This window comes from Anser brachyrhynchus (genome assembly GCF_964034855.1).
Source record: "Anser brachyrhynchus genome assembly, chromosome: 26".
Classification (NCBI taxonomy): domain Eukaryota; kingdom Metazoa; phylum Chordata; class Aves; order Anseriformes; family Anatidae; genus Anser; species Anser brachyrhynchus.
This window is the reverse complement of record NC_137719.1, coordinates 1,006,824-1,028,371: the sequence shown is the minus strand read 5'-3', so window position 1 is coordinate 1,028,371 and position 21,548 is coordinate 1,006,824. Positions and strand designations below refer to the sequence as shown.

The window sequence follows — 21,548 nt, the reverse complement described above, 5'->3', positions numbered from 1 at the left end:
CAGCGACGTCACTGGCTGCCAGCACCCCCAGAGCAGCGGGACGCCTCCCGCCCGCCTCCCCCGGCACCGCCTGGGCACCCGCTGCCGTGCGGAAAACGGGCTCCACGCGCGGTGAGATCGTAAAGCAGGTACGCCCGTTCAGCGTGGGGCAGCACAGGGGTAGTCCCGCCAAAGTCGTGCGCATGCGACGCGGCAACTTGCCTTGGTTATATGCAGCAAAGAGTTACATGTGCGTGACGTTTCACAATGCGCCGATGCATATGCACGACCCGTCCCCGCTTCATATTGAAATTAGTTCAAGAAGTCATTTCCATGAGCTCCTCCCGTCTGCGCTTGCGCAGTGTCTCCTGGTGGTGGTCGTCGGGGGTCGTGGGGATGAAGGTTGGTGACTCTTCCTCCTCACCACTAGTTGACCTCTTGTCTCTGCACAGACTCCGTTGCTCCTTGGCTCTTGTCCATCCGCAGGACCAGGTTCTGCCAGTTTCTTAAGACAGGCTCACACTCTTATCAGGGGACTAACCTTGGTAGGGGGCCCAAGGCTTCTTGCTTTAGTTAATTTGCACAATGCACCACAGTTAGCAAAGACACTAAGTAGCATCCGCTAGTTTAATACTGTCAGTGCTCTATCTATTTGCTAAGATTCTCCTAACTCCCTCTCTCCCCACGGCCCGGTGCTGCTGCCACGGCCCTGCCTGCAGCACAGCTGTGAGCTGCACGGGCATCCCTGGGGCGCAGAGCAGGAGGGTGAAACAGCCCCGAGCCCCCCCACGCCCACCCACGGGGCAGGACGGGGCAGCACAAATGCCAGTGTCCCAGGGCCGCCGCCCCCGGCCCCATCCCTTCCCCTCCAAAAGTCACCCCTCCCCAAAAATCCTGATGGGGGTTAGCAATTGTTGGCACGGGGATGTGTTGGGTTGGGTGATTTGGGAGATGGGAAATGGGGGGGATCACAAACAATTATTGAGACATGAAGCTGTTCAGATAACTAGATGGGAAATTTGGGGGATCAGAACTGCTTGTTGGGATGGCAAATGGCTTGGATTGGAAAACTATTTCTTATTAATTGTCATTTCTCTAAGTCATTGCTTTGTTTATTAAATTATTCTGTGGTAGGTGTTCACTTCGTTAAGGCTCTGCCTGAAGTCGTTTGTGAAGGGGGATATAGAGGGAGGGTTGAACGTAGCCCGCTGCTGCTCCCCATGCCCACCCTGTGAATTGGTTTGGGGATGGCTGCTATGGGAGAGGATGGATGGATGGGGCGTTGGGAATTCACTCTGAGACAGGAAAACATTGGGACTGGAAACTGGATGTCGTTGTTGGGATATGAAATCATCACTGGGATGGGAAGTCATGGTGGGGAGAGAAAACCATTAGGACGGGAAATCATGGGATGGGAAATCACTGTTGGGATGGAAATTTGTAAGGATATGACATTGTGGAATCATAGACTGGTTTTGGTTGGAAAGGACCTTAAAGATCATCTAGTTCCATTCCTTCCACTAGATCAGGTTCCCCAAAGCCCCATCCCATGCCCAAAGCCCCATCCAACCTGGCCTTGAGCATTTCCAGGGATGGGGCATCCACGAATTCTCTGGGCAATCTGTTCCAGTGCCTCACAACCCACATAGTGAAGAATTTCTTCCTAATATCTAATCTAAACTTAATCCCTTTTAGTTTAAAGCCGTTACCCCTTGTTCTATCAGAGCATTGCCTGAAAAAGAGTCCTTCCCCATCTTTCCTGTAGGCCCCCTTTAGGTACTGGAAGGCCACTGTAAGGTCTCCCTGAAGCCTTCACTTCTACAGGCTGAAAAAACCCAGCTCCCTCAGCATTTCTTCATAGGAGAGGTGCTCTGAGCATCATCATGGCCCTCCTCTGGACATGCACCATGTCCTGCAAGGACTTGCACCATGGACATGCAAGGTCCATGTCCTTCTTACGCTGCGGGCCCCAGAGCTGAATGCAGTACTCTAGATACTGTGTTGCGATGGGGAACCATCACAGAGATGGGAAATTGTTGGGATGGTTATGGAGCAGCTCTGCAGGTAGCCTGACTGCAATGAGCAAGTCCTTACATTCCATGGCTGCTTCACCCTGACAGGAGAAAATGCCTCCCAGCCTGGAACCCCAGTCTGGAAACCCAGGTGGGACTTGGCCTCTGCAACCTGGGAATTTGGCCTCGGAATCAGGGACATCCTTGAGGGCTCCAGTATCCTGGAAAGGCAGCTGGGCACCTGAGGACCAGAGACATCCTGAAGATGCTGTCAATAAGGGCAAACTGAGAAACCAGGGAACAACTTTTCACCTGAGAAGGTGGAAAAAAAGAAAGAGGAAAGTGGCCTGAGAAACTGAGAATTGATGTGTGAAAGAAAACTGTTTAGTGAAAATGGCATCATCACCTGCTGGCTGTCTCAGGAGGATGATAGAACTGCACAGCATCTCTTTTGTTACCTGAAGTGGCAGTGCCTATGTCCTTTTCTGGCTTAGTGATATAAAAAGGGCCTGTTTTTTTTTTTTTTGTTTTACCCCAAACGGGGCTTTTCTCTCAGAAACGTCCCGTGCTGCAGATGCTCTTTTCCCTCAGTGATGACCATGATGATGACTTTTTCCTCCTTTAACAGGCTGAAGCCTTGCTGGAATGCCGGGTCAACTCTGTGATGCTGCAACAGCAGCTCCTCAACTCTGCGATGCTCCACCTTGCTGTGACAGGGACAACCTTTGTAGTGAGACTCTGCCCGTCACTCTGGTCCCCTGTCTGGACTCATTCCAGGGAGGAGTGGGTGCGTACCAGTCTCTCTGAGATCAGTTTCCTTAATTAGACCCTTTGAGGTCAGTAGGACCTCCACCCCCACTTCTGCAACCAGTTTTAAGGCATTTGGTATCAGTGATAGGTACATAGGTACATAACCTGACATAGGTATTTTATCATAGAATCATAGAATTGTTTAACCATTTAGGTTTGAAAAGACCCTTAAGTTCATTAAGTCCAACCATCACCTAACACTACAAGTCCACCACTAAACCAAGTCCTTAAATGCCACGTCTGCACATCTCTTAAATACCTCCAGGGATGGTGACTCCACCACTTCCCTGGGCAGCATGTTCCGATGCCTAACCACCAGTGCTGAGTAGAGGGAGAAGATCACCTCTCTCAACCTGCTGTCCGTACTCCTCTTGATGCAGGCTAGGTTCCCGTTGGCCTTCTTGGCCACAAGGGCACACTGCTGGCTCATGGTTAACTTGTCCACCACAACCCCCAGGTCCCTCTCTGCAGAGCTGCTCTCCAGCAGGTCAGTCCCCAGCCTGTATTGGTGCTTGGATTTATTCCTCCCCAGGTGCAGGACCCTGCACTTGCCCTTGTTGAACCTCATAAGGTTCCTCTCTGCCCAGCTCTCCAGCCTGTCCAGGTCTCTCTGAATGGCCGCACAGGTCTCTGGTGTGTCAGCCACTCCACCAAGTTTTGTATCATCTGCAAACTTGCTGAGGGTGCACTCTGTCCCTTCATCTCAGTCACTGATGAGTAAGTTGAATAGCACTGGACCCAGTACTGACCCCTGGGGGGCACCGCTAGCCACTGGCCTCCAACTAGATTTGGCACTGTTGAGTATAACCCTCTGAGCTCTGCCATCTAGCTCGTTCTTGATCCACCCCACTGTCCACTCATGGATCCCACACTTCCGGAGGTTGCCCAGGAGGATGTTATGGGAGACAGTGTTGAAAGCCTTGCTGAAGTCAAGGTAGACAACATCCACTGCTCTCCCCTCATCCATCCATCCAGTCATCTCATTGTAGAAAGCTATCAGGTTGGTTAAACATGGCTTCCCCTGATGAATCCGTGTTGACTGCTTCCGATCATCTTCTTTTCCTCCATGTGCTTAGGGATGGCGTCAAGGATGAGCTGCTCCATCACCTTTCCAGGAATGGAGGTGAGGCTGACTGGCCTGTAGTTTCCTGGGTCTTCCTTCTTGCCCTTCTTAAAGACTGGAGTAATGTTGGCTTTCTTCCAGTCCTCAGGCACCTCTCCTGTTCTCCAAGACCTTTCAAAGATGATAGAGAGAGAGGGGCTTAGCAATAATGCTCACCAGTTCCCTCAGCACCCTTGGGTGCATCCCATCGGGGCCCATAGATTTGTGGGTGTCTAGCTTGCCTAAATAACCTCTAACCCAATCCTTATCAACCAGGGGAAAGTCTTCCTCTCTTCAGGTTTTCTTTCTTTTTTCTGAGCTCGGTAGTGTGTGGGGGCTAGTCTTAGCAGTGAAGACTGAAGCAAAGAAAGCATTCAGTAACTCTACCTTCTCTGTATCCATCATCACCAAGGCACCTGCCTCATTTAGCAGTGCACTTACATTTTCCTTAGTCTTCCTTTTGCTGCTTATATATTTGAAGAAGCCCTTCTTGTTATCCTTGCTAAATTTGATTCTAACCAGGCTTTGGCCTTCCTCAATGCATCCCTGCGTTCTCTGACAATGTTCTTATATTCCACCAGGTGATCTGTCCCTTCTTCCACATCATGTATGCTTTCTTCTGTTTAAGTTTTCCCAAGAGCTCCTTGCCCATCCACACAGGTCTCCTGCCCCCCTTGCTCTACATCTTTCTCTAACCAAATCCTTCTCAACCAAGAGAAAGTCTCCTTTTCTCCAGACATTCTCTCTTGTTTTTAGAGTCTGGGATTCCTGAAGGCTAGCCTTAGCAGTGAAGACTGAAGTAAAGAGGGCACTCAATAACTCTTCCTTCTCTGTATCCTTCATCACAAGTGCACTTACCCCCATTCAGCAACGGGCCCACATTTTCCGTAGTTTTTATCTTGCTATTGATGTATTTGAAGAAGCCCTACTTGTTGTCCTTGACATCCCCTGTCAGATTTAATTCCAAATGGGCCTTAGCCTTCCTTGTCACATCCCTGCATTTTCTGGCAATGTTCCTATATTCCTTCCAAGCAGCTTGTTCCTTTTTCCACATTCTGTACAATTTCTTCTATTTGAGTTTTGTCAGGAGCTCCTTGCTCATCCATGCAGATCTCCTGCCCACTTAGCTTGACTTCTTACCCATTGGGATGCACCAGTTTGAGCTTGGAGGAAGTGATGCTTGAATACTGACACACCTTCCTTCTAGGGCCCTACGCCATAGGATTCCTCCCGGCAGGTCCCCAAAGAGGCCAAATTTTGCTCTCCTGAAGGCTAAGTTTGCAATCCTACTTATTGCCCTGCTTCCTCCACGCAGGATCTGAACTCCATCATCACATGGTCACTGCAGCCAAGGCTTCTGCTGACCTTTGTGTCTCCAATCAGTCCTTTGTTAGTACAAGGTCTAGCAACATACCTCTCTTCATTGGCTCATACACTACCTGTGTCAAAAAGTTGTCATCAGTGCTCTGCAAGAACCTCCTGGACTGTTTGTGCCTAGCTGTGTTGCCTTTCCAGCACGTCAGGGTGGTTGAAGTTCCACATGAGAACCAGGGCCTGTGATCGTGAGACTACTTCCAGCTGTCTGTACATCTCGGCAATTTCCTTTTCCTGATCAGGTGATGTGTAGTAAATACCCACAGCAGCATCACCCATGTTAGCCAGCCCTTTTAGCCTTACCTATAAGCTCTCGACCTGCTTATTGTCATCCACCCTAAGGCAGAGCCCCATACATTCCAGTTGGTCTCTCACATAAAGAGCAACTCTGCAACCTTGCCCTACTGGCTTGTCTTTCTTAAAAAGCACATAGACATCCACGATAATATTCCAGTCATGTGAGCTATCCCACCATGTTTCTGTAATTGCAGTGAGATCAAAGCCCTGCAACTGCACACAGATCTCTAATTCTTCCTATTTATTGTCCATGCTATGTGCATTGTTTGCTGCACTCCTGCTCACTAGCACTCCCTAAGACTGCCTTTTGTAGGGGTGGCTGCCATTGCTCCTCTCCAATCAATGCACAGCAGCACATGGCACATGGAAAATAAGGAGGTGATTTGTGACAGACAACATGGCCTCACCAAGGGAAGATCATGCCTGACAAATCTGGTGCCATTTTACAGCATTGGTAACATTGGGTTACAGCATTGGTGGATAGAAGAGCAACTGACATCATCTACCTGGACTTGTGCAAAGGATTTGACACTGACCCCCATTATATCCTTGTCTCTAAATTGGAGAGACATGAATTTGATGGATGGATGACTCATTGCATAAGGAATTGGCTGGATGGTCACACTCAAAGAGTTGTGGTCAAACAGCTCAATGTCCAGGTGGAGATCAGTAACAAGTGGCGTTCCTCAGGGGTCAATACTGGGACCGGTGCTGTTTAACATCTTTGTCGGTGACATGGACAGTGGGATCAAGTGCACCCTCAGCAAGTTTGCCAATGACACCAAGCTGTGTGGTGCGGTCGACATGCTGGAGGGAAGGGATGCCATCCAGAGGGACCTGGACAGGCCTGAGAAGTGGGCCTGTGCGAATCTCATGAGGTTCAACAAGGCCAAATGCAAGGTTCTGCACTGAGCCAGGGCAATCCCAAGCACAAATACAGGCTGAGCAGAGAATGGATTGAGAGCAGCCCTGATGAGAAGGACCTGGGGGTGTTGCTTGACGAGAGGTTTGACATGAGCCAGCAATATGCACTTGCAGCCCAGAAAGCCAACCATACCCTGGGCTGCATCAAAAGCAGTGTGGCCAGCAGGTTGAGGGCAGTGATTCTCTCGCTATACTCTGCTCTCATTAGACCCTACCTGGAGCCCTGCATTCAGCTCCTGGGCCCCCAGCACAAGGAGGACCTGGAAGTATTAGAATAATTCCAGAGGGCCACAAGGATGATCAAGGGACTGGAGCACCTCTCCTACGATGACAAGCTGAGGGAGTTGGGCTTGTTCAGCCTGGAGAAGAGAAGGCTCTGGGGAGACCTTATAATTGCTTTCCAATACCTAAGGAGGGCCTACAGGACAGACGGAGAGGGATTCTTTCAGGCAATGCATTGGATTGCCCAGAGAAATAGTGCATGCCCCATCCCTGGAAGTGCTTAAGGCCAGGTTGGATGGGGCTTTGAGGAACCTGGTGTAGTGGTAGGTGTCCAGGCCCATGGCAGTGGGATTGGAATTAGATGATCTTTAAGGTCCTTTCCGACCCAAACTATTCCATGATTCTATGATAAAGTCAATCCTAGGGGTATCCCCTTATGTTAGTTTTTTTTTTTTTTGTCCCCACCTGGATGCACCTCTAAATTGATTCATCCAGCCACCACGTGCACTTGATGATTCAACACCCCCATTAACATAGATTTGATACAAGATAATAGTAAACAAAACATAATAGTTACAATGATTAGTGTCAATGAAGATTGCAATAAAGAAGCAAGACATCCTGATAGTGGGAATTATGATCCATGCAAAAGTTTGTTCAACCATCCTCCTTCCACGTTTTCTCTAAGGGTCTCTTCTCACTTTTGCCACATGCCTCATACTGTATAGTTGTTCATTAGGGTCTTGTGTTACATTTGGTATATGGATACAGCAAGTATTGTTGGCCAAATGCAAGTACCACACGTTCCATTTTCATGCAACAATAACAAATCTAACACCAGTTTATTCTGTAGTGCCATGTTTGATGTGGCCTGTAGTTGCACATTTAATTCTTCCAACCCAACAGGAGCTGCACTAGCCAGTGCTTCAGTCTGTCTGGTGAAGTTATACAACATCCTTCAATTCTGGAATGCTGTGACTTGAGGCGTGAAAATTGATTCCAGTGCCCATCCAACTACAGTCCCTGTCTTGGGGTATTGCCAAGGGTCTTTTGATTCCCTTTTGCTTCATCCCCAAGGATGAAGGGGTTGTTATCTCCAGAGGGGACAAAGGGTTAAGAGCCCCAACATGTGTTGGTGTTCCTGACCTCCCACAGGTAAGTCTGTAGTCCATGTTCCATCACTATTAACACACAGAGCGTGTCCCATAGAGGGTATAGTGAGTTCTGAACAAATTAGATCAAACCAAGTATCATTGTTAGTCAAATGAGACCAAGTGTCATTAACTGAGGTGGTATAGCTACAACAAATACAACCTATTCGGAAGACTTGAGCTACCAGGCCCAGAATCTGAATTTCAGCCTCTCAAATGCTGCAATTATAAACTTTAGTACAATTCCAACTTCAATATTTTGGGCTATCTAAATGAGAAATATTAAAGTTTGCATATTGGATATTGACCTGTATGGGAGTGTCCAGTAATCCAATGGTCTCATCACAATTAATACACCAGACAGTAGTCTGCATGTAATACCAGTCACCATGCTATGGTGCTCCCCACACCCTAGGAATATGCATTCCCCATGGTATGGTGTTTCCCCAGAAGGACTGTAAATTGTCACAGCTGTTTCACCACCAACCTTAAACTTTAGTGGTGGCTTAGTGATACTGCAATTATCTATGGTTTCATTTTTCTTAAGAGTCCACTGCAGGACACACTTCCCTTCCTCAGTGTGCCATGTTAGATTGGTACAATTCTGCATTTTCCATATAGCCTCACAAGTTTGGGTCAGTCCCATGGTCAATATTCCCCAAGTTATTGGTGAACTGGAAGACTTGGGGAAGGGGTAGGTTCCCCCACTGTGATCAACATCACATAAGGTCGGAGGCCTAGGGAACTTTTACGTAGAGCAGCTACACTCCACCCTGGAAGCTTCTTCAATACTGTACCTTTTATTTAAAATGTGAATATCAGTTTAATTTCCAAGTTACCTCAGGCAATTATTCCATGTAATCCACCCTGTGACTATAGTCACTCAAGCTTCACGACATTTGGAATGTATCGGGTGTATCACATATGTTCTTGGGATGAGGATTATTGAGTACATGTACGTCTTGTAGGGATACTAAATGGTTCATCAAAATCCAAAGTTCAACATACAAAGTTACTGTTAGTATAAAACGTAATGCTATGAGTATTAATAAAACAGTAACAGGGTGAAGCACCTTGTTGAAAATTCCTGTGGCAGTTGGCCACCATCCAAAAAAAATGTCCCACCAGAGGTGTTTTTCATCCTTCTTTACTCTTTCCAACATGCAGTGTTTTTCCTTTATATCATGGTGGACAGTAATCAGAATCTTTTGTCCATTTTCTTGAACTTGTTTCACCAAACGCTTAAATCTTCATGTAACAGTAATTTCTTCACCAGTGCAACATACATTCCAATTGGAGTAGGCAGCAGGTCGTGAAGTAGAGTATACTTGCATGTAATAAGTTGGTAAGAGGTGACAGGAACTGAGTAACTAAAATCACGTCCTAGAATTTTGGTAAATATACAAACAGAAACATTGGAGTGATTACTTCTATCTACAGTAGTATTATCTGTGACTATATAATCACAGTAGGTTCTCATGCAAACGCAGCCTTTCCCAATATATACAAGTACAGTTTCAGGGGTTTCATTAGGATGTATCTTGAAGTGACAAATATTTTGTTCAGTGTCAGGACAAATGTCTTGGGCTTCGAGCATGTTACTTTCACAAATGAAGCCTTTTTGTTCATGCACAATGCATGCATTTACATCATTGATGTCTGCCACTCCTCCCTTTTTATGGGCCCATACATTATGCTCCTTAGGATAAAGTGGAGTTCCATTATGATTGAGTCCTAATGCAATGATCAGATACACATTGTGTACGGTGGCATTACTTATGTTAAGTATAAAGGCAATAATTTATCACTTCCTGCATAATAGGTAAAGTTGACTAATTGCCACCATGCTTGAAACTCCTTTTCAAATTCTGAAGCATTATCCCAAATCAATTTCCAAATTTCAGGGGGTAAGGTTCCTCCTTCTCCCTCTCTAATAATAACTGCTGCTACAGACTGTATCCATAACTGTGCTTAGATGCAGCTCAAGGCAAGGGAAGTATCACCTTGAGTTTTTCCAGGGGCATTTACAATTAATGGATGATCATTTTCTGCAATTTGTTCCCAATGGGGTAAAATGTCAGATAGAAGTCATTGACTTGCTCCTAAGGCCTATAAGGATGATCTTATTGGTCCTTCCAATTTCCTTAGGTCGTCTGTAGTAGCAGTTATTCTACTCATTAGGATGTTGGCATCAATGCTATTTAATATACCCAAGCCTGTTCCCAATAACCCAGTGGCATCTTGTGGCATGTGTCGAGTTTGTTTCAGAGAACGTCCATGTAACTATGCTAGCCAGCTGGTGTGGGCAGTTCTCAAAAAGGTGGTACATTTTGAGTTGATTTCTGAAATATTAACGTGCAGTGCTAGCTCTACCATTTTTAGAAACCAACTAGGGTTAAAGAGAACCCGTTGTTGTCCCACATTTTTAATTATGTAAGGACATGTGTTGAAGATGGAAGGAGTTAAGACTAATGGGAGGCTGAGTTGGTATACTTTCAAATATTTGTGGGAGAGAGTCTTCTTATCCTTTGCAATCAATGCATATCACTCTATCAATCATAAATTCAAATAGCAATGCAGTGCCTTTGTAACCCCGAAGACAGTACACAATTGAGGGTTTGGTGAAAGTACACCCTTAATTGTGCAAGCAATCAGAATTTGGCCCTCGGGCCATGCCCTCCAGTTCCCCCACTGCCCCAAGGCACAGGGAGACCTGGCGACTCACAGGGACAGGCACAGGAAAATGACGCCCTGCCCAACCCCCCCCACCACATCCTGGCACAAATGTCTGGCCCAGCTACACCGCTGCCTGAGGCCACCGGCCTGCCCGGAAGCAGCCCCGTGTGTCCCCTCGCGTCCCCCACCCCTCCCAGCATGCCCTGAAGCGCAGAACCTCCCAGAGCGGCTCCACCCAGGCACCCCTGCCCTGGCTCAGCTCTGCCTGTGCCAGCCCCGGCTGTGAGTGGCTGCTGGCCCTGTCCGACACCAGCCCGGAGCCGGCCCCATTGGCACCCCCTGCGCTGCCCCAGAACTGGGCCCCTCAGCGACCCCCCCAGCCATGGCCGCACCCAAGTTTGCTGACCTGCCTGGCATCGTGCGTGCGGGGCTGGGCCTTGGGGTGTCCAGAGGGGGTCGGGGGAGAGAACGTGGGGCCTGTGGAGAGATTGGGGATGCCAGGGTCAGGGGGGAGCTGGGGGGATCAGCTGCCTGGGAGGATCTGAGGCAGCTGGGCAGTAAGAGGGGAGTAGTTGGGGCTGTCGGAGTCTGGGCACTGGGACTTGCAGGGGGGTCGGGGAGGCTGTGGGTGTGGGGGTGCCTGTCAGGCACCAGGGCATGGGGGGGTGTTGGGGGCACGGGGGAAGGAGGTGGGGGCTTGGGGACATCGGAGGTGTCCAGAAAAGCTGAGGAGTCCGTGGGGAGATGGGGTGTGGGGGGCCAGGGAACTGCCAGGCTGTGTGAGGGCAGAGGCACCATCCAAAGTTGTTTGGGGGTGTTTGATGGCAAAAATAGATAGACGGCTGAAACTGTGCCCCAGGTATGGAATGAACCAGAGGTTTATGAGACCAGCAACACACCTGAGGGTCACCAGGCCGAATTGGAGGCGGTAAGGCTTTGCTGGGGCTATGCCTCAGGGCAGGGACAAGCAAGGGCAGCAATCTGGGAGCACAACCAACAGGCTCCCCAAGAAGAGAAACCCCCATGCCCCCCTGTGTGCCCCCCTCATTTTTACTCACATGTACCCCCCCATGTGCAGCCCCATGTCCCCCACCCTGATCTGCACCCACCATATTCCCCCTCCCCTCCCATTTTCCCCCTGACTGTACACCCCAGGGCACTGGGACTTGCAGGGGGGTTGGGGTGGCTGCAGGTGTGGGGGTGCCTGTCAGGCACCCAGGCATGGGGGCGTGGTAGGAACACGGGGGCAGGAAGTAGGGGCTTGGGGACATCAGGGGTATCCATAAGAGCTGAGGAGTCCCTGGGGAGTTGGGGCATGTTAGGCCAACGAAATGCCAGGGTGTGTGTGGGCAGAGGCACCATGTGAAGGTGTTTGGGGCAGTTTGGGGGTATTTGATGAGAAATAGACATTGAATAGCTGAGCCTGTTTATGCTCCAGGCCTGGAACGAACCAGAGGTCTATGAGACCGGTGACATGCTCAAAGGCGACCAGGCCGAGTTGGAGGTGGTAAGGCTTTGCCAGGGCTGTGCCACAGGGCAGGATCGAGTGGGGGTGCTGGTGCCCCCATCCCACAGGCATCTGGCTCAGTGGGAGCATCACCAGGACAGGGAAGTGGCTCCTGTCCCTGCATGTGTCTCCTCAGTGCTGTGTCCCCTCATGGCTCCACGCCTCAGGGAAGCATGCCCACCACCCATTTGTCAGCCTGCCATTGCTGTGGGGAAGTAAGGAGCGAGAGTAGGGCACAGCACCATGCCCATGCTGGGTGGCATCCTCCTCCCCATTCTTGGGGTCTGCAAGAACTGGTCACCATCCCCAGGATCCTTGTCCTACATAGCACTGCAAGGGCAGCAGAAGCGGGCAGATCTGGCCAGCCCCTTCCATCCCCTTGGCTTCTCTGGGGGACTGGCTTCCCACACACAGCCTTCATGGGGTCTGGTTGCTGCGCCCATCCCTGTGTGCCCGTTGCTGGCCAAGTGAATGTGATCCTAGGATACTGTGGCTGCAGCTTGGCAAGTGGGGGGCAGCAGAGGGAGGATGCCAGCATCCCCGTGGGGTGATGCCAAGGAACTGTGCCCCCCTTTTCCCCTCACCCAGCTGCCTGCAGCAGCAGCTGAAGAATTGGCAAAATGCAGGACAGAAGCACCAGTGAAGAGCCCTGCCAAGGCCCTGACATCCATCGGAGACATGGTCACGTTTGAGGTGTACTGGAGGCCAGGGCAAGACCAGTTTGCCCTGGATGCCAAGGTGAGTGTGGGGAGGTAGAGAGCACTGTGCCCAAAATGTGCTGTCTTGTTTTCTCACCCCTCATTTCTCAGATCGTGGAGCTGGAGAAGCGGCTGGCACAGCTGGAAGCCACAGTGCAGTGCAAGCCCATCAGCCAGGTAGGGAGACAGGCACTCCTGCCCTGCCACTCTCTTCCCCCCCCCCCCCCCCATTCCTCCCCACTGACGCCCCACCTTCCTCCACACCAGAATCTGCTCCTGGTCGAGCCGATGGGTTCCAGCCTCCTGGTGAGTTGGAAGCAGAGTGGGGGGCATTTCACTCATGCCCTTCTCAAGGCACTTGGCAGCCCAGGGCACTAGCCTGACCCCCACCATCTTGCTTTCCATCCCCAGGAGACTGCGCAGATCCTGCAGGCCAAGGTGAACATTTTGGATGAGGTCATGCTGGACCAAATAGAGGCCCGGCTGAAGGTGGGCTGGGATGGAGGGAAAGACGTGGGGAGGGAGGAAGGGAGGGAGGAAGGGAGGAAGGGAGGGAGGGGGTGAGCCCTACGGCCCCCCACCAGCGCTGTGTACACTGGCTCCACTGGTGGGTGGCACAGGGTCATAGGACAGCCACAGGTCCGCACTGGCGACAGCCATGAAATTGTGGGTGGACAGTGCTAGGTTTGGGTTCTCACAGCTCCCTACTTCCCAGAGCATCCTGGGGAAGGTGAAGGAGATTGCCGAGCACGAAGCAACATTGCAATGCGCCAACAGCCAGAGCAAGGTAAGAGCAAATAGGGTGGACCCTAGCAAAAGCAACCCAGCAGGGGTGAGGAGGTTATTCGGAGCCCTCCTGCAGACTGTGCTTACACCCACCTTCCTTGCTTTCCACCCCTTGCTCCAGATCCACCAGACATATGAGTTAATGCAGCACTGGGACCCCATAGCCAGCAGCCTGCCTGATGTGGTGCAGTATCTGCTGACCCTCAGGGACCTGCACAAGGAAGGTGAGGGGCTGGAGGGGATGCTGGGGACAGCAGCGTGGCATGACAGAGGACTTCTATGGAGGCTACTGCTATTGATGAGCTTTTGTCTCCCTCCAGCCACACAGGTTGGGCAGGTCCTTGAGGACATGGAGACCATGCAGAAGGAGATAGCTGATGCTCTCCAGGTCAACACTTTTCTGCTGGAGGTGGTGAGTCCCACCAGCATCTGCTGGACCTGGACCTGGGCCTGAATGTGGGAAGGAATCCCCATATTCTCCCCCCACACCCCCCGCTCACCCCCTTCCCCACTCAACCCTGCAGGTCCAGAAGACAATGAAAGAATTCTTGACCTTTGTAGAGGAAAACGTTGCTGAGACAGAAGCTAGCATCAGGAAGCTGCAGAAGTGACAGCACCCCAGAGCCCCCCTGAGCATTCCTGCCCCCTGGATTCCTTGGGATCCTTCCCACCCAAAGAGGCTCCTTCTCTGTGTCCTCCCCTCCCTCTCCCCCCCTTCCAAAAAAACCACAAATTTTTCTGACTCAAGACATTTTGGTGTTGGCATTTCCTTAGGGTTGTGGGATGTGAGCAGGGCCTAGTTGTGGGGTTTTAAATGTATCTTTGAATTGTAGGTGCATACAACACCCTCCCCCACCAAGCACCCCCACTGCAGCCCAAGCACTACCCATCACAGCCTCCTGGTTCCATTCAATCCAGTGGCTCTGCCAGAAAGCTGCAGCTCTCAGGGGCATTGTCTCCACTTGGCGACTTTTATTGGGTTTATATGGCAAGGTTTTGGTAGCAGTGGGCTGCAGGGGTGGCCTCTGTGAGGAGTCCAGAAGCTGCCCCATGTTAGATATGAGTCAGTTTCAGCCAGTTCCAAAGGGACATGCTGCTGCCCGGAGCCAAGCCAAAAAGTGATGCTGTTTGTGCCTCTGTGAGGGGATATTTAACAAAGGGGAAAAAACTGCTGTGCAACAGCAGCTGGGAGAGCGAGAAGTGAGAAAGCTCTCTGCAGCCACCAAGGTCTGTGCAGAAGGAGGGCAGGAGGTGCTCCGGGCGCCGGAGCTGAAGTTCCCCTGCAGCGTGTGGAGAGGCCCCTGGTGGAGCAGACTGTGCCCCCACAGCCCATGGGTCCCACGGCGGAGCAGATCTCCACGCTGCAGCCCGTGGAGGAGCCCACAGCGGAGCAGGTGGATCTGCCCTGAAGGAGGCTGCGGCCTGTGGAGAACCCCCACAGGAGCAGACGTGGGGGGAGCTGCCACCTGTGGGGGACCCATGTCGGAGCAGTTCTTGAAGAGCTGCTGCCTGTGGGAAGTGCACGCAGGATCAGTTTGGGAAGGATGGCATGCCATGGGAGGGACTCCACGTGGAGCAGGTGAAGAGAGTGGTTGTGAAGGAGTGGCAGAGACAAAGTGTTATGGGCTGACTGCAGCTCCCATTCCCCATTCCCCTGCACCACTCAGGATGAGGTCATAGAAGAGGGTGGATGGGGAAAATGTGTTTTTATTTATTTATTTATTTATTTATTTATTTAAAGTTTCTCACTGCTTTAGCTTGTTAGGTAATAAATTACATTCATCTCCCTATTCTGAGTCTGTTTTGCCCATGAGGGTAGATGTTGAGTGATCTCCCTGTCCTTATCTCAACCCTTGAGCCCTTTTCATCGTATTTTCTCCCCTTTCCCTTTGAGGACGGGGGAGTGAGTGAGAGGTTGTGGTGGAGTTTGGCTGCCCAGCTGGGTAAAACTGCTACACCACTCATGGGGCAGGATATAGTGTGGCTGTGAATGGGAGGCACCCATGTGCTTGGAGACAGCCCAGATGGGCTTTCGTGCTCCCCCAGTCTGTTAGCAATGATTAGTTCTGGTACAAGGGGACAGGATGGGGAACACACATGCTGTTAGGTGAGTGGGAATCTCACGCTAAACTAACCCTGAGTGAATCTGGACTTGGAGCCACAAAAGGCAGGACATGACCTGGGTTCAAGGGGCACCCACTGCCCCTCAGCAAGTGGCGTGGCCCCAGAGAACCCCAGCCCTGCTCTCCCCATTTTGGTATGCCCCACCATCACTGCCCAAGTTCCCCCAGGCCCCACTCCCCCAGCAGCATGGTGCCCAGTGGGGTCCTGGGGCAAAGATGCTGCTCTGCAGTGCCCCAGCAGCACCTAAATGCCTCACCTTCCTGCCAGGGGCAGCTACTCCTCCTCTGCCCTGTCTTGCCTTGCCCTGGGGGCAACTGACTTTCATCCCAGGGACAAGCACCTCTCCGTCCAGCACGCAAGTGGGGGTAATCCCCTCCTGCTGCACTGGGGCAAATGCTCTCTGTCCCCTTCCCCAGGGGTAAATACATACCTGACCCCCCACATCTGACCCCCCTGACTGTCGCTATCACCTTACTCACATCTGGTGGGGGTAGGGGGGGAGGAGGGAATAAGACACTCCCCCCCATCATCCTCTTCCCTTTGCTGAGTGGGAAAGAACTCCACCATATCTTCCCCTTTTTCTCTCCTCATTTTGGAGGGGGAGTACATAACCTCCCCCCAACTGCCTCTTTCTTTTTGACCAAGAAAAACTCCACACGTTCACCCTACTTCCTTTGTGGGGGCTTCTCTCTCTCTCACACACAGAGCAAGAGAGAGAGAGATGCACTGCCCAGCTATTTTTAGGTGGGGAAATAACTCTCACGCATTGCCCCTTCCCTTTGCCAAGGCAGAAAGAACTCCACCATCGCCCTTCTCTCTTCAGAGGGAGGAATGAGACCTCTTCCATTTGGGGGATATAAATCACCCCAGCACTCATTTTCTGTTGGAGTGGGGAAAAAATGTCCCTTCTCAACCCTTTGTTATTCTCTTCCTCCCTTTTAAAGGGGAACAAAACTCCCCCCATGGCCTTGATCTCTTTTCAGGATGGGGGAAATAACTTCCTCTGTCGACCTTTGCCCCTTTTGGGGAGTTGGGGAGGAATAACTCCCCCCATCGTCCTGCCCTCCCTTGAGGGGGTAAATAATTCCCTGCATTCCTGTCCTTCCTTTGGAGGGGGAAATAATTCTCCCCATTGCCCTCCTTACTTTGTGGGGCTGTAGAACCACCTTTCATCATGCTTTTATGTTAGGGGGAAATAACTTGCCCTCCAATCATCTCCTCTCTTATGTGGGTTTAAATAGAATCTCAGAATCCTAGGATGGGTTGGGTTGGGACCTTAAAGACCATCTAGTTTCAAGACCCCTGCCATGGGCAGGGACACCTCCCATTAGACCAAGTTGTTTAAAGCCCCATCAAGCCTGGCCTTGAACACTTTCAGGGATGGGATATTCATAGCTTTTCTGGGAGACCTGTTCCAGTGCCTCACCATTCTCATAGTGAAGAATTTCTTCCTAATCTAAATCTTCTCTTTAGTTTCAAACCATTACTCATTGTAATGAGTCACTACATTTCTTGATGAAGAGCCCCTCCTCAGCCTTCCTGTAGGACTCCTTTAGGTATTAGAAGGTTGTTATAAGGTCTCCCCAGAGACTTCTCTTCTCCAGGATGAATGTCCCCACCTCTTTCAGACTCTGATCATCCTCATGGCCCTCCTCTGGATTCACTCCAACAGTTCCATGTCCTTCTTGTGCTGGAGGCTCCAGAGCTGAATGCAGTACTCCAGGTGGGGTCTCATGAGAGCAGAGTAGAGGGGGAGAATCACCTCCCTCAACCTGCTGGCCATGCTGCTTTTGATGCAGCCCAAGATACGGTTGCCTTTCTGGGCTGCTGTCATGGTTTTGGCTGGGATAGAGTTAATTTTCTTCATAGAAACTCACACAATGCTGTATTTTGTCTTTTTGATGAAAATAGTGGTGATAACGTACTGACGTTTTCAGTTGTTGCAGAGCAGTGTTTGCATAGAACCAATGACTTTTCTGCTTCTCATACTGCCCTGAAAGCAAAGAGGTGGGGGGTGCACAAGAAGCTGTGAAGGGACAGAGCCAAGACAGCTGACCCTGGCTGACCAGAGCAATATTCCACACCACACAGCATCATGCTCAGCAATAAAAGCTGGGGTAAAGAGGAAGGAAGGGGGGGACATTTAGAGTGATGGTGTTTATCTTCGCAAAAACTGTTACGCGTGATGAGCCCTGCTTTCCTGGAAGTGGCTGAACATCTGCCTGTCAATGGGAAGTAGCGAATGAATTCCTTGGTTTGCTTTGTTTACGTGCATGGTTTTTGCTTTACCTAGCAAACTGTCTTTATCTCAGCCCATGAGTTCTTGCACTGATTCTCTTCCCCCTCCAACCTGGGGAGAATGAGTGAGTGGCCGTGTGGTACTTGTATGTCAGCTGGGGCTAAACTACAACAGTTGCAAGCACACACTGCCAGCTCATGTTGAGCTTCTCATCAACCAGTCCCAGCAGGTCCCTCTCCTCAAGGCAGCTCTCAATCCGTTCTCCACCAAGCCTGTATTTGTGCTTGGGATTGCCCCAAGCCAGGTGCAGGACATTCCACCTGACCTTGTTGAACCTCATGACGTTTGCCAGGCCCACCTCTCAGGCCTGTCCAAATCCCACTGTACGGCATGCCTTCCCTCCAGTGTTTCAACCACACCACACAGCTTGGTGTCTGTTGTGGTTTAACCTGGTAGGCAGCTCAGCACCACATGGTCATTTGCTCACTCACCCTCCTCTGCTCCAGTGGGATGGAACAGAGAACTGGAAAAAGGTAAAACTCATATGTTGAGATAAATACAGTTTAATAGGACAGAAAAGGAAGTGAAAATAATAATTAATAATGATAATGATAATAACAATAATAATAGTATATGCAAAACAAGTAATGTACAATGCAATTGCTCACCATCTGCCAAACAATGGCCAGCCAGTCCCTGAGCAATGGCAGACCCCCCTGCCAACTCTCTCCACTTTTATTGTTCAGCATGGTGTCATACGGTACAGAATATCCTTTTGGCCAGCTGTCCTGGTTCTGTCCCCTCTCAGCGTCTTGTACACCCCCAGCCTCCTCGCTGGCAGGGCAGCATGAGAAGCTGAAAATACCTTGGCTCTGTGTAAGCACTGCTCTGCAACAACTGAAACATCAGCATGTTATCAACCTTATTCTCATCCTAAATCCAAAACACAGCACTGAGACAGGGAACAAGACAAAGGATGTTGATTCTGTAGGTCTTAGCAAACACAATTGTATGTTAACCACAAGGCAGGAAGACCCCAAAGATAAGGGAGTAAAAGACTGTATGCATAGATAATGGAACCAGCAAGAACTTGCTTGGATTGCTGAAGTCTGTTAAAGAAAGGAAAGATCAGAAGTTTAGCAGCGAGGAAGACGTCTGGCCTTCATCAAAAGACCACCAGAGTATGATGGATGACCACCCAAGGACTCCAATACACATGTGAATAGGGGTGGGAATCTATGTTAATGATTCTTCAGAGACCTAATGAATATGCAAGAGACTTACAGGAAATCAGGTGAATATGTATATATCCCACTAATATAAGCACACTGCCAGTAACTCTTGGTGTGTGTGTTAGGTGGAGTGATTCCCCACACACCTGGCACTATAATAAAGAATACTTGCTTAATAACTGGTTATTGAATTTTCACTGCATCAGTTTGGCGACCCAGATAGGACCCTCTCTGTCCGTCTGCCGGAGCTGCTGAGATGTGGGACTCTCTAGATGCACCCTGGGAGGTTCTTAGAGGGACTCCTCACCTCAGCTGGCTCACCGTGGGGACAAACAAGGACCATCTTTTGCAAAGGTATTCTTTTTGGAATTCGGTTTGGTCGGTATACTGTTGTTTTGGAAAATACCCGTAAAGCGGCGTACAAGACATTCTGTGTTGGGTGCTGTACTACTAGTCACTTGGAGTCCATGTGGTTTAGTTAGTACGTTGTTTTGTAGACATTCTATGTTGTGTGCCATACTATTTGTCACTGGGAGTCCATGTGATTTAGTTAGTACTTTGTTTTGTAGACGTTCTGCTTTGGGTGCCGTACTACTAGTCATTTGAAGTACATGTGATTTAGTTGGTATGCTATTTTAACTTTGTTTTAGTTTGGATTTGTTCTGGCACTTTGAATATGTTCTTGACATTGAATAATGGAATACGCTTAATGGATCACGATTCATGCTGGGAAATTTCTTGTAATAAGTGTGTTACTATTTATATAGTGATTATTGTTTTGTGTTGCTTGAGTGAAAAGTGTAAAGGGCCTCTGTGTGATTGTGTAATTATGCTGTGTGAGTGACACGCAGCATCACTGTGAAGCAAGTGAGGAGTCCTGATCCGCGGTTCCACTGTTCTGTGAGGAATGTGGCTGGAGATGAATGAAGTGTAAGATATTGAGAAAAGACATCATAATGGGAGCAACTTCGAGTACTATTGATAAAAAGACACCTCTGGGTTGTATCTTGGCCCATTGGAAGAGCATTGGCTGGCCACCTGAAGGAAATGTTAATCGTAAGGCCTTAATTAAGTGTTGTAACCAATGGTAGACTTAATAGAGAGAAAAAAAAAAAAATCAGGATCCAGACTGGGGAGACATTGATCTAATGTTGGGGGAGATGATGGAAACAGAAAAGAAGCTAATTCTTAAAACAGCCTGAATTCATGTGCAAGCTCAGATTGCCAATGGGACCACTCAAGGAAGTGTAGACGATTGCATTCCCCTGACTGACCCCCACTGGGACCCTAATCACCCTGGAAATTATGAACAGTTATGTAAATACCAAAATCTGATTAAACTGGGAATTGAGAACACTGTTCCAAAAGCTATTAATCATTCCACCCTATATAGTATCCAACAAGGTCTGAAAGAAACCCCTACGGAATTTTTGGACCAACTTCAAAATACAATGAAAAAACATACCAATCTGGATCTGGCTTAGAAGATGAACAGAGGCAATTTGCTAGCCTCTTTCTAGGGCAACCAGCCCCTGATATCAGAAAGAAATTACAGAAATTGGAGAGACAAGACTTGGGAGACCCAGAAAGGATATTGAACGCAGCATGGAAAGTATTTAGGAATAGGGAAGATGCGAAGGACGGAAGTTATCTAAGGTGACAGCTATGGCAAACAGTGGCTGTACTAGATCAGAAAGAGAGAAGGGGGACGGGGCAAGGGGGAATTGAAAAAGGTAAAGAAAGGATGTTAGGAGGGTTTAGAGGAACATTAGGACAGAACCAGTGTGTGTACTGCAAGAAGGAAGGACTTGGGTAAAAAGATTGCCCTAGGTTGCAGGATAAACTTGCAACAGTTGCCCTCACAGAGCAGGGATGATGGGGACCTGGGGCGTCTACCCTAGTGGATCCGCTGGCTGAAATAAAGCTAGGGAATGAAGAGAAGCATGGATTTTTTTTTTGTTGTTTGATACCGGAGCTTCTTTCTCTGTGTTAAACAAAAAATTGATTCCAGAAAGCGCTGAGTCTGTAAATGTAATAGGAGCAACTGGCCAACAGGAAAAGTTGTTCTTTTTGAAACCCTTGAAATTTAAATTGGGAAAAATGACTGGAATACATTGATTTTTATACTTACCTAATTCACCAAGGCCCTTGTTAGGAAGGGACTTGCTGGAAAAATTGGATGCAAAAATTTCTTTTGAACAAGAGAAAATGGAAATAAAAGTTAAGAATGATGAACATACTAAAATCTTAAGTCTATCCCTGGCGAGTCCAGAGAAAGTTCCGGACAGGACTCCCTGGATGGATATAATTATGAACCAAGTGTATCCAGGAGTTTGGGCTACAGGAATACCTGGGAGAGCAAAGAATGCAGTACCTGTAAAAATTGATTTAAAGGAAAACACTCACAAGGTATGT

At 49.3% G+C, this 21,548-nt stretch overlaps 1 protein-coding gene across 12 annotated transcripts; it reads left to right on the top strand.

The window, feature by feature from the left end:
• Positions 1–2: 2 nt before the first annotated feature.
• Positions 3–14,285, top strand: LOC308182929 (dynactin subunit 2-like; the record flags this gene model as incomplete). 12 transcript variants are annotated; one of them, XM_080568324.1, is made up of 11 exons in its annotated part: positions 7,885–10,965; positions 11,407–11,475; positions 11,986–12,054; positions 12,643–12,792; positions 12,864–12,929; positions 13,020–13,058; positions 13,164–13,241; positions 13,468–13,539; positions 13,660–13,762; positions 13,859–13,950; positions 14,063–14,285. In XM_080568324.1, 11 exons carry the CDS (start codon positions 10,930–10,932, stop codon positions 14,147–14,149), a joined length of 861 nt encoding a protein of 286 aa, XP_080424450.1. In that variant the 3' UTR covers positions 14,150–14,285. The 12 variants fall into 12 exon arrangements, with proteins under 12 accessions (XP_080424454.1, XP_080424444.1, XP_080424452.1 ...); XM_080568328.1 differs by lacking the exons at positions 7,885–10,965; positions 11,407–11,475; positions 11,986–12,054 and adding exons at positions 3–128; positions 2,620–2,778; XM_080568318.1 differs by lacking the exons at positions 7,885–10,965; positions 11,407–11,475; positions 11,986–12,054 and adding exons at positions 247–381; positions 2,620–2,778.
• Between the last annotated feature and the right edge of the window lie 7,263 nt (positions 14,286–21,548).